General features: G+C 35.0%; 1 protein-coding gene across 10 annotated transcripts in view; it reads left to right on the plus strand.

The window, feature by feature from the left end:
* LOC105475142 (calcium dependent secretion activator 2) overlaps positions 1 to 17,725 on the plus strand; it is a 564,483-nt gene that overhangs the window by 235,854 nt on the left and 310,904 nt on the right. For all 10 annotated transcript variants that reach the window (XM_011730292.3, XM_071094565.1, XM_071094564.1 and 7 more), the window contains 2 exons: positions 7,778 to 7,858; positions 14,923 to 15,159. In XM_011730292.3, coding sequence (XP_011728594.2) covers positions 7,778 to 7,858; positions 14,923 to 15,159 — 318 coding nt within the window. The remainder of the gene's footprint in view (positions 1 to 7,777; positions 7,859 to 14,922; positions 15,160 to 17,725) is intronic.

The raw sequence follows: 17,725 nt of genomic DNA on the forward strand, positions 1-17,725 counted from the left end.
ACAAACAAACAAACAAAATTTCGTAATGCAGTCAGAAGCGTTACAACAGAATAGTGCAAACTGAGGAAGGAATCTCAGAGCTTAACGACCAGTTCTTCAAGTCAACTTTGTCAGACAAAAAAAAAATAAATAAACAATTAAAAAAAAAACCGTTGAGAAACATGAGTTTATATGAAGACACCAAATCTACAACTCATTGGCATTCCTGACAGAGGAAAGAGAGTAAGCAACTTGGAAAACATTTGAGGATATAGTCCATGGAAAATTCCCCCATCTCACTAGAGAGTTGGACATACTAATTTAAGAAATACAGAGAATTCTGACAAGATAGTATACAAGATGACCAACCCCAAGGCACATAGCCGTCAGATTCACCAAGTTCAACAACAAAAACAAATCTTAAAGACAGGCCAAGTGTGGTGTCTTACACCTGTAATCCCAGCACTTTGGGATGTCCAGGAAGGCAGATCACATCAGGTCAGGAGTTCAAGACCAGCCTGGTCAACGTGGTGAAACCTTGTCTTTACTAAAAATACAAAAATTAGCTTGGCATGGTGATGTGTACCTATAATCCCAGCTACTTAGGAAGCTGAGGCAGGAGAATTGCTTGAACCTGGGAGGTGGAGGTTGCAGTGAGCTGACATTGCACCACTGCACTCTAGCCTGGGCAACAGAGTGAGACTCCATCTCAGAAAAAAAAAAAAAAAAAAAAAAAAAGACACCTCTGGTGGAAACCTTACGAGCCAGAAGAGGATAGGGGCCTGTTTTCAGCTTTCTTAAAGAAAAGAAATTCAAACCAATAAATTCATATCCTGCCAAACTAAGCTTCCTAAGTGAAGGAGAAATAAAATACTTCTCAGATAAGCAAGTACTAAAGGAATTCATTAACACTAGACTACCCTCACAAGAGGTCCTTAAGGGAGTGCTAAACATGGAAATGAAACACCAAAACCTGCTACCACAAAAACATACTTAAGCACACAGCCCACAGACAACATAAGGCATTTACACAGTAAAGTCTACAAAACAACCAGCTAACAAAATAACAGGATCAAAATCTCACATATCAATACTATCCCTGAATGTAAATGGTCTCAAAACCCCAGTTAAATGGCATAGAGCAGCAAGCTAGATAAAAAAGACAAGAACCAACTGTCTGTTGTCTTCAAGAGAGTCACCTCATGTGTAATAATACCACAGGCTCAAAGTAAAGAGGCAGAGAAAGATCTATCATGCAAATGGAAAACAAACAAACAAACAAAAATGTAAAAGCTGCTATTCTCATATCAGATAGAATAGATTTTAAACCAATAACAATCAGGAAGGACAAAGAGGGCGTTACAAAATGAAAAAGGGTTCAATTCAACAGGAAGACTTAACTATCCTAAATATATACACACCCAACACTGGAGCACAAAGACTCATAAAACAGGTTCTTCTTGACCTGTGAAAAAATTTGGTCACATATTAATAGTCAGAGGCTTCAACACCCCACTGACAGCATTAGATCATTCAGGCAGAAAACTATCAAATTCCAGAATTAAACTCAACACTTGACCAATTGGACCTAATAGACATCTACAGAATACTCTACCTAACAATCACAGAATATACATTCTTCTCATCTGCACACAGAACATATTCTAAGATTGACACATGCTTGGTGATAACACAAGTCTCAATTCAAAAAATTGAAATACTACCAAGTACTCTTTTGGACCACAAGGCAATAAAAGTGGAAATCAATACCAATTAGATCTCTCAGACCTACATAAAACATGGAAATTAAACAACTTTCTCCTCAGTAAATCCTGGGTGAACAATGAAATTAAGACAGAAATCAAAAACTTGCTTAAAAGTAAGGAAAATAGAGACAGAACTAACGAAAATCTTTGGGATGCAGCTAAAGCAGTGTTAAAAGGAAAGTTTACAGTGCTAAACACCTTCATCAAGGAGTTAGAAATATTTCAAATTAACGATCTAACATTACACATGGAGGAACTACGAAAACATCCAACCCCAAAGCTAGCAGAAGAAATAACTAAAATCAGCAAAGAACTGAATGAAATTGAGATGCAAAAGTTCATGCAAAAAATTAATGAAACTAAGAGTTGGTTTTTTGAAATCATAAACAGGATTGATAGACTGCTAGCTAGATTAACAAAAGAAAAAGGATCCAAACAAGTGTAACCAGAAATGACAAAGATGGCATTACAGAAGATCTCAAAGAAATATTAAAAAAAAAAGATCCTCAGAGACAATTTTGAAAACCTTTGTATATGCAGAATAGAAAATCTGGAGGAAATGCATAAATTACTGGAAACACACAACCTCCCGAGATTGAACCAGGCAGGAAGTGAAAACCTGAACAGACCAATAACAAATGCTGAAATTGAATCAGTAATTTAAAAATTGCAAACCAAAAAGAGCCCTGGAACGGTAGCTTCATAGCTCAGCATTCATAGCTGAATTCTACCAGATGTACAAAGAAGAACTGATACCAATCCTCCTGAAGCTGTTTTTTAAAAATCTTCCTTAACTTATTCTACAAAGCCAGCATCATCCTGATACTAAAATCTGGAAGAGACACAATGAAATAAGAAATCTGTAGACCAATGTCCCTAATGAATACAGTCACAAAACTCCTCAGTACAATACTAGCAAACAGAATCCAGCTGCATAGCAAAAAGTTAATTCACCACAATCAAGCAGTATTCCTGGGATGCAAGGTTGGCTCAACATAAGCAAATCAATAAATATGATTCACCTCATAAACAGAACCAAAATTAAAAACCACATAATGTCAATAGATGCAGAAAAAGCCTTCAATGAAGTCCAATTTTCCTTTATGATAAAAACCCTCAACAGGCTAGGCATTGAAGAAACGTATCATAAAAATAAGAGCCATCTATGGCAAACACACAGCCAGTATCATACTGGATGCAGAAAAGCTGGAATTATTCCCCTTGAGAACTGGAACATGACAAGAATGCCCACTCACATCACTCCCGTTCAACATAGTACTAGAAGCCTAGCCAGAGAAATCAGGCAATAGAAAGATATAAAAGGTGTCCATATAGGAAAAGAGGATGTAAAATTATCTTTCTTTGTTAATGATATTCTATATATAGAAAACCCTAAAGACTGCCAAAAGGCTTCTTGAACTGATAAATGACCTCAGTAAAGTTTCAAAGTACAAAATCAACATACAAAAATCAATGGCATTTCTATACACCAGTAAAATTCTAGCTGAGAGCCAAATCAAGAACACAATCCCATTTACAACAGACAAACACACCAAACAAAAAACCCTAGGAATACATCTAACCAAGGAGGTGAAAGCTCTCTATAGGCAGAGCTACACAATACTGCTTAGAAAATGACAAATATAACAAATAAGTGGGAAAATATTCCATATTCATGGAATGGAAAAATCAGTATCATTAAAATGATCATACTGCCCAAAGCAATTTATAGAATCAGTGCTCTCCCTATCAAAATAGCAACACGATTTTTCACAGAGTTAGAAAAATCTATTCTAAAATTCACATGGAACCTAAAAGCCCAAATAGGCAAAACAATCCTAAGCAAAAAGAGAAAAGCCAGAGACATCACACTACCGAACTTCAAAGTATACTATAAAGCTAAAGTAACCAAAACAGCATCATACTAGTACAAACACAGACACATAGACAAATGGAACAGCATAGATAACTCAGAAATGCGCACCTACAACTATCTGATCTTTGATAAAATCAACAAAAATAAGCAATGGGGAAAGGACTCCCTCTTCAATAAATGGTGCTGGAATAACTGGCTAGCCATATGTAAAGACTGAAATTAGACCCCTACCTTTCATCATATACAAAAATTAACTCAGGGTGGATTAAAGACTTAAATGTAAGACTTCAAAGTATAAAAATTCTAAAAGAAATACTACAAAATACCCTTCTTGACATCAGCTTTGGCAAATAACTTATGGCTAAGTCGACAAAAGCAATTGCAATGAAAACAAAAATTGACAAGTGGGACCTAATTAATCTAAAGAGATTGTGCACAGCAAAAGAAATAACCAACGGTCAACCCACAGCCTACAGAATGGGAGAGAATATTTGCAAACTATGCATCTGACAAAGATCTAATATACAGATATTTACGAGGAACTTAAGCAAAATCAATCCAATTAAAAAATGGGCAAAGGACATGATCAGACACTTCTCAAAAGATGTACAATGGCCAAAAAACATGAGCAAATGCTTAACATCACTAATCATCAGAGAAATGCAAATGAAAGCCACAATGAGATAGATACCATCTCACAGCAGTCAGAATGGCTATTATCAAAAAGTCAAAAAAAAAAAAAAAAAAAAAAAAAACAACAGATGCTGGTGAGGCTGCAGAGAAAAGCAATGTTTATATTCTGTGGGTGGTAATCCAAATTACTTTAGCCACTGTGGAAAGTAGTTTAAAGATTTCTCAAAGAAGTTAAAACACAACTACTGTTACACCTAGAAATCCTACTACTGGGTATGTACCCAAAGAAAAATAACTCGTTCTATCAAAAGGACACTTGCACCCATATGGTCATTGACACACTAATGACAATAGCAAAGACCTGGTATTAATATAGGTGTCCATTAATAGTGGGTTGGATAAAGAAAATATTATATAGATACATAAAATATTTTATAATATAAATATCTATCTATACACATACACATATATACCATGGATTATTATACAACCCTAAAAAAGAATGAAATAATATTCTTTGTAGCAATGTGGATGCAGCTGGAAGCCATTATCCTAAGCAAATTAACACCTGAACATAAAACCAAACACCACACATTCTCACATGTAAATAAAAGCTAAACATTGAATGCACGTAGATACAAAGATGGGATTAGTACACTGGGGAATGATTGACCAAGGGAAATGTGAGCTGAAAAACTACCTATGGGATACTATGCTCACCACCTGGGTAATGGGACTATCTGTATCCCCAACCTCAACAACAACATGTAGTATACCCATGTAACAACCCTGCATGTGTACCCCCTTGAATCTGAAATAAAAAAAAAAAAAGACAATGTAGTGCCCCAATGCTCTACATTGTTTTTTGTTTGTTTGTTTGTTTGTTGCTTCCTTTTTTTTCAGACAAATGTGATCAAGCCACTAATATTTTTTTAAAGACAGACCAAGTGCGGTGGCCCATGCCTGTAATTCCAGCACTTAGGAAGGCAGAGGCAGGAGGGTCACTTGAGCCCAGGAGTTCAAGACAAGCCTGGGCAACATAGCGAGAACTCCATCTCCACAAAAAGAAAAAAAATATGTAGTTGTAAATTGTCTTTTACAAACAAAACTACCAAAATTTAGAAATAACTCAAACAATTTCACTTACAATTAATTAAGTGCTGTTAATCTATAGATATAAATACAAAAAGATGATAGTGTTTCTAGTGAAGTTTGAAAAACTATGGCCTTTTGTTTTAAGATATTAAATGCTATTTTTGTTGGAGCTGTGAGAAAAAATATAATTCCTTTATATGCAAGTAACTTTTTTATTTCTTTTGAAGAAATATGTATCAGCATTTAAGTAAAGACCATAATATATTTCATATTACATTTAGTGCATTTGAGGTATTGTTATAGTTTCAGTGTTCTTATGGTTTAATTTTTAGGAGCTTGGAATGAGAGATTTCAGTTAACCTGGAACATGTACTTATTACATATTACTTTTCTTCATAATTACATTAGTTTTTTGTTTGTTTGTTTTTGTTTTTGTTTTTTTTTTTTTTGAGATGGAGTTTGGTTCTTGTTGCCCAGGCTGGAGTACAATGGTGTGGTCTCCGCTCACTGCAACCTGAATGTCCAGGGTTCAAGTGATTCTCCTGCCTCAGCCTCCCAAGTAGCTAGGATTACAGATGTGTGCCACCACACCAGGCTAATTTTTTTGTATTTTTATTAGAGACAGGGTTTCACCGTGTTGGCCAGGCTGGTCTTGAACTCCTAACTTCAAGTAATCCACCCGCCTCGGCCTCCCAAAGTGCTGGGATTACAGGCATGAGCTACCGTACCTGGCCAATTACATTAGTTTTTAATTTGAATCATTTTGGTTTTAGACACAGTGAAGAGAAACTTGTTTCTGTTCGATTTTGAATCATATTCATCAACTAAAATTAAGTTTATTAGTTCTATGAGATGACATAGAAAGAAACTCCTTTATAACAACGACTTATTTTAAGAAAATCTTGCCTGTTTTTTTAACTTATTTTAAAATGAAATTGGTTTTTTAAAAATCAACTTGGAAACATATTTTAGACAGATAATCTCAGGCCTTTTGTGTATTTTTTCCCAAGAGAAAATTAACATGCATATCCTCAATTTAACATTTTGTGTATATCTATAAAGAAAATAAGAAGACTTTCTTCTGTCTCTCTGACCTATTGTTTGTGCTGGAGATAGAGTGATCTTTCCAAAGCTTATGTCTGATCATATCACTCCTCCACTTTAAACCTTTCAAGGAAGTCTCCTTGTTGTAGGAACTAACTCCAGATTCCCTAATGTGGCTTGTGAAGAGTAACTTATGAAGTTGCCCTGCTTCTCTCTCCAGTCCTGTCCCTCACTCTGCCTCTTCTGGTATCTCATTCCAAAAGAACCACTGTGTGTGTCCAGTTTTACCTCCTCACCTCCAGACTTTTGGTTTTCTCTTGTAGAAACATCTTCCTCTTTTTTTTTTTTTTTTTTTGACTCTTCATATAAATTGCCTTATCACCATCGTGTTAATCTGGTTTGTTTCTACTCATGTTTTTGAGGACTTTCTTATTTGAGGATGTTTTTAAAAATGTAACCTCGTCAATTTGTTGTTCTTCAGGAAAGGGACAAGTAAACCGTATTCTCCTTGGTGTTTAATGTTATTCTCAATCGAATCTTTAGATGGTCCTTTACTAAAGTGTATTGTGCGGTTCAGGCTTCTTCGTGATGAGAGTGCAAAAGGAGAAAAAACTAAAGTCAAGAGAAAATTAACACTTAACCTCCTCACTTTAACATTTTTATAAAGGAACTAATAAATATTGAGTGAATGGGTGAAAAGGTATGAGCAAAGTTAAAATAAGTTATAGAAAAAGTTAAGGATTAGTTCATAAAGTGAAAATAATTTTCCATGTAAATGGGAGATTTCTTAAAAAAAAAAAAGATGAGAGCACACTTTTCTTGTTTTCAGTCAAATTTAGAACAGGAGAATGGATTTCTAATATGCTGCCAATCCTTAAAAGAATGGAAGGGTTTCTTGGCAGTATTAGTCTATTGGTATTAGAATGAGGAGTATATGAAGACTTAAGTGGTAGAAAGTTAGTCAATCAAAGAGTACTTTTATAGTTTAGTACTAATACAAACGTATTATTAAAACAAAGGGAATGTTTTAAAATACAAAGAAAGAAGTGAAACATTACTCAGCATCTCGTCCTCCAGAAATACATGGTGAGAACTTGAAAGAACAAAACAAGAGGTTCATATATCTGGAACTATTTAGGACTGACCTAATGATCAAGAAATCCAATTTCCTGATTTTGTGGTTTTGTGAATAAAACCACAATGAGAAACTACCCAATAAATTTATCTAGTCTGCCAATCTAATTAAACAGCCTCCTGTATTCTCTTTGTAATAATATCTGATACAGTCTATTAAACATTTTTGAGTCATTTAATCTTTGCCTTGGTCTGTGGGTCACTGCTATTAAGTAATCACAATATGTGTAACTTCTGTTTTGTTTTTAAGCTGGATAATGCAGACGAACAAGCAGCCCAGATCAGAAGGGAACTTGATGGCCGGCTGCAATTGGCAGATAAAATGGCAAAGGTAAATTATTAACTTGGACATACTGTACCCCGTTCCTTTCTTTACATAGATTTCTGTGAGCTGAAAAAGTGTTTTGTATAGGTTAAAAAAAGCCAGCATAATTTTAACATTTTCTTCTCTACACATAGACCGCTTAATCCCAAATATCTGAATGCATGTTATCTAGATGGAACATATTATTCACTTTACATATTCATCCTTAATATGTGAACTGTTTAATTTTAATGATAACTTTTATAGACTTTTCTTGAAGCAATGCATGAGTTTCTCAAATTGCCAGATCTAGAAGAGTTTTAATGTTGTACTAAGCAAAATATATCCAGGGAGAAAAAACACCTCCCCACAAAATCATATAATACATTCCTAAGTATACAGCGGAGTTATTGGCACATAGTGGTTCCAACTGATATTTAATTGAATGACTAAATGCATGAAAAAATATAATTTTAAGTATCTAGTATACAATCTGGCAGATAAAGTGTATTTGATACAAGAAATTCATCATATTGTACTTATTTGTATGATCACTGTGTATCATGAATAGAAATAGATTTCAGACAAAAGCCACGAGTTTTTTCTAGTACTTAAGGTTTTTAGAGAGACTGGAACTTAATTGTCTAAATCATTCTTTAGTGAATTTATTGATTAACTTACTTCAGTAGTATGAAAATTTTAGTTCTTTTCAATGGACTTGCAATTATAGTGCTGTTGATTGCTTTGAGCATAAGATTCTTTCCCTTTCCTTTCTGTTTAGCAAAAACTTCCAATATTTGATGGATAGTCTCTCTATATCTCTCTCATAACATGTATACAATAAACTGCACACATCTTCATTTTACAGTTTAATGAATGTTTATGCATACACCTTGTGTAGCCACCTCCCAAATCAAGATAGTAAACTCTTCCAGCATTCAAGAAGTTATATCCCATACTAATTTTAACAATTATTTTTGTAATTCTGCAAAGAAAATTTGTATTTGTAAATATTAATATATGTTTTTAAAATGCTGGTACTGTTTAAACGTATATTAAAAAGTAAAGGAAAGGTTGAGAAATTAGAGAGAAACAATAAAATGAGAAAAACTGAGAGAAATTGTGTAACAAGAATAACAGTAAGTTGTAAGAACCAAGCTGGAATTAGATCACAAGGAACAATCTCTAAATGAATGAAGATACAGTGTGCTATAAATTAGGGGCCAAAGAGTTACATTTGCACAGAGGGCAGTGGTTGAAAGGATAACATGCCTTATTTTTGTCCTCTGGGTTTCTAGGAAGGTTGTATACTTGGTAGATTTTACCTGAGACTGGACACATTGTCATATGCAATGCTTTAGAATAAAGTTTAAGTGATTTTCTGGAGAGTTATGGGACTGGAAAAAAAAGCCTCAGACATATTCTCAGGTTCATACTGAGAAGAAGGTACGTTCATAAACGCCTGGGCTGAGTCAGAAGAAAGGGTTAGTGATGAACACACAAAGGCTTCTTCTTGAGAAAACCCTGATGGTTTCATCAGAGATGTTGATAGAGTGGAAAACGCATGGAGAAAGAAGGAAAGCCCATGGGTTTGGAAGGCAAAATATACCTCTAAAAATAGGATACCTTTTGATGAAAATGTTGACATAGCAGATTGAGCAGGTTTAATTGCTTTCCACTTCAAGTTCACCAAAGTGAAGCCATCTTAATGAAATATTTTTAAGGCTAATAACAATTGACTGACCTTGTTGAATTATATTCTGATAATAATCCTACAAACCTTGTAAGGGCAGATGATATCATGAAGTTAATTTCATAGAAGAGGAAATTGAGGCTTAGAAAAGATTATTTATTTCACCATGATTACATAACAAATAAGTGGCTGAGGCAGACCTCAAATCCTGGCCTTGCCTCCAGAGCCTCAGCTCGCTCTCTTACATCCTGCTGCCTCTGCAATCTGATAATTCCAGAAGTGTGGTTGATAAATAGCTATTAGTTGGCATTCAGGAACACCCCCTTCTGTATTTCACAGAACAACACAATATAATAACAATAAAACTACAGGGCAAAATCTCTGTTTCAAGAGGGATGTTGGCTTTAATACTTTAGCCAAGAGGTGATTAGGAAGTAGTGAACAAAATGTGTACAGGGCCAGAAAGACCTGTGACCAAATTCATGATTGCTGTTTTCTAAACATAATAGTAGGCACGATTCTTAACACTTTCGAGCCTCATTTTTTCTATCCACAAATTAATTGAACACCAACTATACAGCCAGGTACTGTCTTAGTTACTTGGGATACATTGGGATAAAATGAGACAAAAATATTTCTGCCAGGCCCTGGTGGAACTTACATTTTATTTGCGATAACCCCACAATAAGCAGTGAACATGCCATGTAACTGAATTATGGAAGGTGGTCATTGTTACTTAGGAAATAGATCAGAAAAAGCGGGATGGGGAATGTAAGAGGGAGATGTGGGTGGTTACAGTTTTCAGTCAAGTGGTCAGGGCAGGCCAATTCTTGATAGTACAGTCCTTCCAGATACTCAGGCCAAAAAACTTGGAATCATCTTTGACCTCTTTTTCTCATACCTCATGCAACTTATCAGGAAATCCTTTTATCTCTACCTTCACAGTATTTCCAGAATGTGACAGTTGCTGCCATCCTCCCCCTTCTAGTGTGGTCCAGTCATCTTTGTCTCTTGTCTCAATCATTGTTCTGTCCTTTTAGTCAGTCTCCTGGATTCTACCCCTGTCCCCATTAACACAACAGCCAGCAATGTTCTGCACTAAATCTGTGATGATTCCCTATGTTGCTGAGAAAAAAAGAAAAGTTCTTAAAATGGCCTTCAAAGTCCTGTGTGATCTGTTCTTTGTTACCTCTCTGACTTTATCCTCCACTAAACTCTTGCCCTTGCTCAATCCACTTTGGCTACGGTGGCCTCCTTGCCTTTCCTTGCCACAGGGCCTTGGCCCTGACTCTTCACCTGCAGCGAACATCCACTGACATTTACATGGCTTGCTCCCTGCTGTAGTCAGGTTCTCCAGAGAGACAGAACCAATGGGAGATTATATCTATATTTTCATATATCTAGACAAATATCTAGGTACATATAATAAATATGTATATAATATTTAAAGTAGATGTTATGCATACATACATGTTATATGTGTGTGTGCGTGTGTGTGTATATATATATATATAAATATGTGGGGGGGGGAGGGCAGGGAGAGAGAGAGAGATTGATGGTGTTCAAGGAATTGGCTTCCACAGCTGTGGGCACTGGCAAGTCCAGAATCCATAGGACAAGTAGGCAGGCTGGAAATTCAGGTGAGGGTTGATGTTACAGTCTTAAGTCTGAAATGTGTAGGGCAGACTGGCAGGCGAGAAACTGTGTTTTAGTCTTGAGGCAAAATTGCTGCTTCTTTAGGAAACCTTCACCTTTGGTCATAAGTCCTTTAACTGAGTGAATGAGACCTACCTATAGATGTAGGAGGGTGATCTGATTTATTGAATCTACTGATTGTAAATGTTATTAACATCTAAAGAATATCTTGATAGCAACACTTAAATTCATATTTGACCCAACAACTGGGCACCATAGCCTAGCCAGACTGACAAACAAAATTAATCATCATACTTCCTCATCCACTTTTAGCTCAAAGGGTATCATCTCCTCATTGAGACCTTCCCCGACCACCCTGTTTAAAACTGCATCACTTCTCACCACTCACTCTGTTCCTTCTAGACTTTTTCTCCATGTCACTTACCACTTTCTACCATAAGAAATTATTTCCTTGTTTACTAAGTGTATCACCTCACAGCAAAATACAGGTTTCATGGCAGCAGAGGACTTTGTCCATTATCTTCATGGTTCTGTCCAGGAGCCTGGAGTAGAACACATAGCAGACCCTCAGGGAATGTCTATCGAATGACTGAGTCTTACGTGCTGGCATATTTGTGAGAAAGCTGGAGCTGTGAAGAATTCTTGAATTATTTGTAGACTCCCTCCCTTTTCTCCCACTCATTTGAATTGAAAGGAAGAGAGAATACCAATATGGTAATGATAACTGAATCTGCTCTAATTTGTAGCAATAACATTTAAACACTTCAACGATTTAGTTAGGTTTGAAACCAGCTACACAAGCAGTAGTTCACTTGATGCCATGATGCTGAGATTAGAACCTAAAATTAATATGGGGCATGGGAAGCAGCAGAGATCAGCTTAGAGAAACTATCCTAGGGTATGAAATCCAGATGTCGTCTAGTGGAAGGTTAACAGCACTTAAGAAAAAGTGATTATATTTGAATAATGAGAAAACCTTTTAAATAAACAAATATTGTTTTTGGGTATACCATGTATTAAGACCACTAGTGACCTATGCTGTACAGAGGACCTAATTAGAACACATAGCTTATAAGAGTGACTCACAGTTAGACAACTAGGAAATAACCCTATTTCTGATTCAATTTTAGTTTAAAAGAACGAATATGAAATGTGTATTTGTCTGATACACAATTAGTTTTGTTGTTTGCCAGTGAGGGACAACACAAGCAGGCTAAATAGAGTTGATGAAATATTATCAATAAACCTCAAAGTTTTAAAACAGAATTTTGAGCTTTCTCAGACAAAAAATTCAAGTATAGTCTAGTCCCTGAAAAATTTGGAAATACGGATAAAAGAGCCAATTTTGGAGATGCCTGCTTTTCTCCTGTTTGACAGATGATAGTTAATGAAATGTTTATAGTTAAAGCTAAATACAAATAGATTTTTTTTCTTGTGCTAATGCTAGTTTTTCCATAACATGTTGAAAATTTGAAAGCAAAGCATTAGTATATCAGCACTTTCAGATATGTGACATACTCACCTTTTTATTTGTTAAACTATACTTTTTGAGGATAAAATTATGACATTCATACAAATATAAAATGACACACAATAGAGATTTTATTCAATGCATAATTAATAAGCAAACAAGTTAGATATTAAAACCAGAGCAAAGAGCATGTGAGAAACTAGGTGTTTGGGGGCATTACTAAGATAAGATTAATGGGCTTAATTAAAAATTGGTTAATTTGTAATACAGATTTAAACTGAACCTTTGGGTTATATTATTCACCAAACATTATTTGCACCTCTTTCAGACACAGTTTTACAAGGTAACGTGTAACTTTATTGTCTGGAACCTTGAATCAATAATAAATAATAAGGTGAACTAAGATCTTTTCCCCAAATGATCATTGGATAGCCTTCACCTCCATATGACATTGAAAGGATCTGCCCGCTCATTGCTTTGCCTTATTTCTCAGTTTTGGATGCTTTTTCTGACAGCCTTAAAGTTAGTCCAAAAACATAAAATATGTTTTTTATGGATCGTTTTGCTTTTTTCCCCTCTCTTTGCTTATCTGAAAAATTATTCTAAAGACAATTCCTTCCCTCCCCCACCCCACTAAAGGAAACCCAGGTATTCTATAGCTGGGTGGTTGCCTGTTTTTTTAAGGATACAAATTTGCTATTTTGGAATGTTGCTTCAAACTGTAGAGAAGTTTTAAAAGGATACTTAAGAACCTTCTTTGGGAAAGTTAATTTTTAATGTAGATATTTAATCTGTCTACATTTAATATTTAATATTTAAATTAATATTTAAGTTAATTTTTAATGTAGATATTTAATAATGTCTACATTTAATATTTAATGTAGATATTTAATGTAGATATTTAAATGTCTAATTAAGATATTAATTGACATTATGCAATTTTAATTTTGATTATGTGTAAATTATTTTAAAAAGAAATATGTGAAGGTTATATTGGGGGAAAAGAAAAACAGGTGGCCTGCGACTCTGGGACTGATCTGTGAAGTGGTGCCAGATGTTCCTTCCCATCCCATGAACGAACTGGTGCAAGTGAGTCAGACTAGATGCAGGTTGACGAGCACGCTGGATGCTTTCCAGTTGTACTAGTAATGCAGATTTCTTAGGTTAGATTTTGAATGATGTCAAGGGAGAAAACGTAAAGGCCGTGCTGGAGCATTCAGCAGTCATTTGAAAGATGGCCGCTTTAGGCTTTCATCCTCCAGCCAGTTCTATGCAGTGGTGGTCATTTTACACTAGGCTTAATGTTGTAAAACTATATACCCTCTGTCTTTAAGAGAGAAAACCTAAGTGCCAGGTTGGTAAACATTAAAGAAAGAGCCAAGAATGTGAGGGAACAAAGTGCTCTCATTTGCTGTTCTGGGGAATATAAATTTATTATAATCTGCTGTAAGAATGATTTGGCACTACCAAAGAATGATTTGGTAAATATCAATATTTGGAATGTCCTTTTAATTGAGCAGAAGAAACAAATCTGATTGCAGAGTTAAAATTATTGAATGACAATGCTGATATAATTTAGCAAGAAAATAGAATCTTTCAAATTGATATTGTTACTTTTTCCCTTGATAGTTTTTATCATAAATTTCCTTTTGCTTTAAACATTTTCTAAGCCTTTAGTAAAAAACTGAATTTATAGCCACAAGAGATCTTGGCACATTAATGTGAAAATTTACTAATTTTAGAAATATGACCACATCACTCTTCAATAATGTGATTTTTTAATGCCTATTTATGAAAAAGCATACCCTTCCAACAATGCATATCTGTGGTAAGAAATAGGGCTATTGTTAAAATGTTTGTTTCCTAACTGGCAAAGCTGTGTGTCCTGAATTTTTTTTATAGACCAGTTATCTCAAGCATTGCAAAGCTACCAGTGGCTAAGGTTCATCTATATACTAAAATATCTTCCATGCATGTTTTCAGAGTTTGTTTTTCCTTAAGCAGATCTGATCACAAATAAAGTTAATGTGAAAATATATGTGATTTTTTCATTTTGTACTGCAATGATCCTCAATAAGATATCTGAAGTACCTTAGATATATTCAAAAATGCCAAAGCCTGAGGATTTTAAAGCCTAGTGACTGAAGTAGGGTAGATATGTTGAGAGTGTTGTAATTTCTAAGACAGCAAAGTATATACATCATACAATTTTTTAATGATGAATTGAAATATGACTTATGTAACACTATTATTTTAAAAATTATTTTCAAGGAAAGAAAATTCCCCAAATTTATAGCAAAAGATATGGAGAATATGTATATAGAAGAGTTGCGGTCTTCGGTGAATTTGCTAATGGCCAATTTGGAAAGTCTTCCAGTTTCGAAAGGTGGTCCAGAATTTAAATTACAAAAATTAAAACGTTCACAGAACTCTGCATTTTTGGACATAGGAGATGAGAATGAGATTCAGCTGTCAAAGTCCGACGTGGTGCTGTCATTCACCTTAGAGGTAAGTAGCTTTATCTCATGCTCACCTCTGGCAGCATAAATGAAGCTGCAAAATAATTTCTGTTGACCTTTGCAGTAACGTTTAGAATTTAAAACAGTGTAATATATGTTGGAGATGTTAAATTATTCTTCATTTGTTGGACTTTCAGCTTGTATATGCAAATGAATGCAAATTTCCCTTTAAACATAACAGTATTAGGATTAAATAATAAAATAATAAAAGTTTTAAGGCAAATCTTCTTTATGCCATCGAGGCTAGTGTAAGTTTACTGATAAAATAGGGCGAGCATTGTGGCTCACACCTGTAATCCCAGCACTTTGCGAGGCCTAGGCAAGAAGATCACTTAAGCCAAGAGGTTTAAGACCAGCCTAGGCAACATAGCGAGACCCTGTTTCCTTAAAAAAAAAAAAGAATTATCTGGTCATGATGGTGCCTGTAGTCCCAGCTACTTGGGAGGCTGAGATGGGAGAATTGCTTGAGCCCAGGAGGTTGAGGTTACATTGAACAGTGATCATGACACTGCATTCCAGCCTGACTGACGGAGTGAGACCCTGTCTCAAAAATACAACAATAACAAAAATTCATTGATAAAATAAGCATCAAAATGCACATGGGTAGAAATAGCAATTCAATATATAATTGAATTCTTTGTAATTTGGGAACTCCTTTCAGATTTTTGGTTAACCTTTCTTTTTAAATCTACTTTACCCATAGGATCATTTTACTAGGATCATATCAAATAAGCCAGTTATAATGCACATTATTAGGTATCATGAATGATGAGAAATAGAGAATTCTTCTTTTTCAGGACTTCAAGTTTTATTACAGGCACAGTACATATTAGAGCAAGAACAAAAGTCATACATTTAAAATTGTATTCTCCAAAACTTCAGAATTTCATATTTTATGCAAATCACTGGAAACCGAAGACTAATACTCTTTGTACAACTTTCTATTGATGCTTTACATATCTCTTCATTGATCATCTATGTATATGGGCTTATCTAGTTATATGTCTGTGGGTTTGTACACCACAACACACACACACACACACACACAGACACACACACACACCCCTGACATCTTTAGTTCCCAGGAGAAAGAATGTATGTGAGGCATTAAGATAAAAGATTATAACATAATAATTAGGAGAGTCAAGTCACCATTTGGCTGAAACTCCAGCTTCCCCTCCCCATAATTTTTATTCCATTAGTAAATAGTAACAATGTGACACTTTAATTCATAGCTCTTTCAAAAATTATATTGAGGCTTATAGCTCCTTCCTTTTATCCTCTCTGCTGGTTCCCAGTGCTGCCATTTGCATTTGCTGATTGACAAATAAAAGTAAATACAGTCTTACGAAGAACAGTTTTCAATTTCTTTATTGAAACTTCATTTCCTTAGTTTATGGCAGAAGAAGAAAACTTCTATTTTTATTCTTTTTTCTCCATATATTTAACTCTGAGATACATTCAAACTTGAGGACATCTGCCTCTCACTTTCTTGACTTCAGGATTAATGATTTAGTTGTAGGTTAATAGATTAAACTTAGTGTCATATTAGAACTATGAGGCTTTCTTCTGACTCAAGATTCGATTCTGGGCTTACCTAATGACTTGACCAAATGGTTTCACTACTGGGTTTCTTCTCAGTCTTTTCAATCTTATAACATAAGGATGTCTAATTTGAAACTACATAGCATGTTACCTGTAGAATTTCCTCATCATTCCTGTCTCAGATCTCCTGCTGAGTGAAATACAAAACGTCAACTCTTTTCTATTTTTTAAGACTTTATACAAAACAAAATTCGTCCCTTAATTATAGTATAACTTTTTCCAACAAGAGTTTATCTTATTTATTTATTTATTTATTTATTTATTTATTTGGAGACTGAGTCTCTCTCTGTTTCTCATACTGGAGTGCAGTGGCGTTATCTCTGCTCACCACAACCTCCACCTCCTAGGTTCTAACGGTTCTCCTGTTTCAGCCTCCTGAGTAGCTGGGACTATAGGCATGCAACACCATGCCCGGCTAAGTTTTTTTTTTTTTTTTTGTATTTTTAGTAGAGATGGGGTTTTGCCACCTTGCCCAGGCTGGTCTCGAACTCCTGAGCTCAGACAATCCACCCACCTCTGCCTCCAAAAGTGCTAGGATTACAGGCTTGAGACACTGTGCCCAGTCTATAATTTAAATTTATTGATGAAAAAATAATTTGTAGAGCAAATAACTTTTATAATGTACAAGTCTAGCATTATCTTTATATGTAAACATTCAGAACTAAAAGTTTAGAACATTCTCTTTTCTCTATTGTTCAAAAATCTTAAACAATTGTAATAATTAACTTATGAATTATGTTTTGCCTGTTGAAAACAAAATTAGGCTGCTGAGTCGATGTTTAAGTGATAACTATGAAATGATATTCTGTCCTTTATTGCCAATATGTTTAGGAGGACTGTTCCGTTGGCAGTAGGTTGTTAGAGAATATGAGCTAAAACTTCACTTTTCATGGTCTGAGAAGCTTGCATATTTATAAAATTGTTTTGACATCCTCTGTTGCTATGTCTAT

This window comes from Macaca nemestrina, chromosome 4, assembly GCF_043159975.1.
Source record: "Macaca nemestrina isolate mMacNem1 chromosome 4, mMacNem.hap1, whole genome shotgun sequence".
NCBI classification, from domain to species: domain Eukaryota; kingdom Metazoa; phylum Chordata; class Mammalia; order Primates; family Cercopithecidae; genus Macaca; species Macaca nemestrina.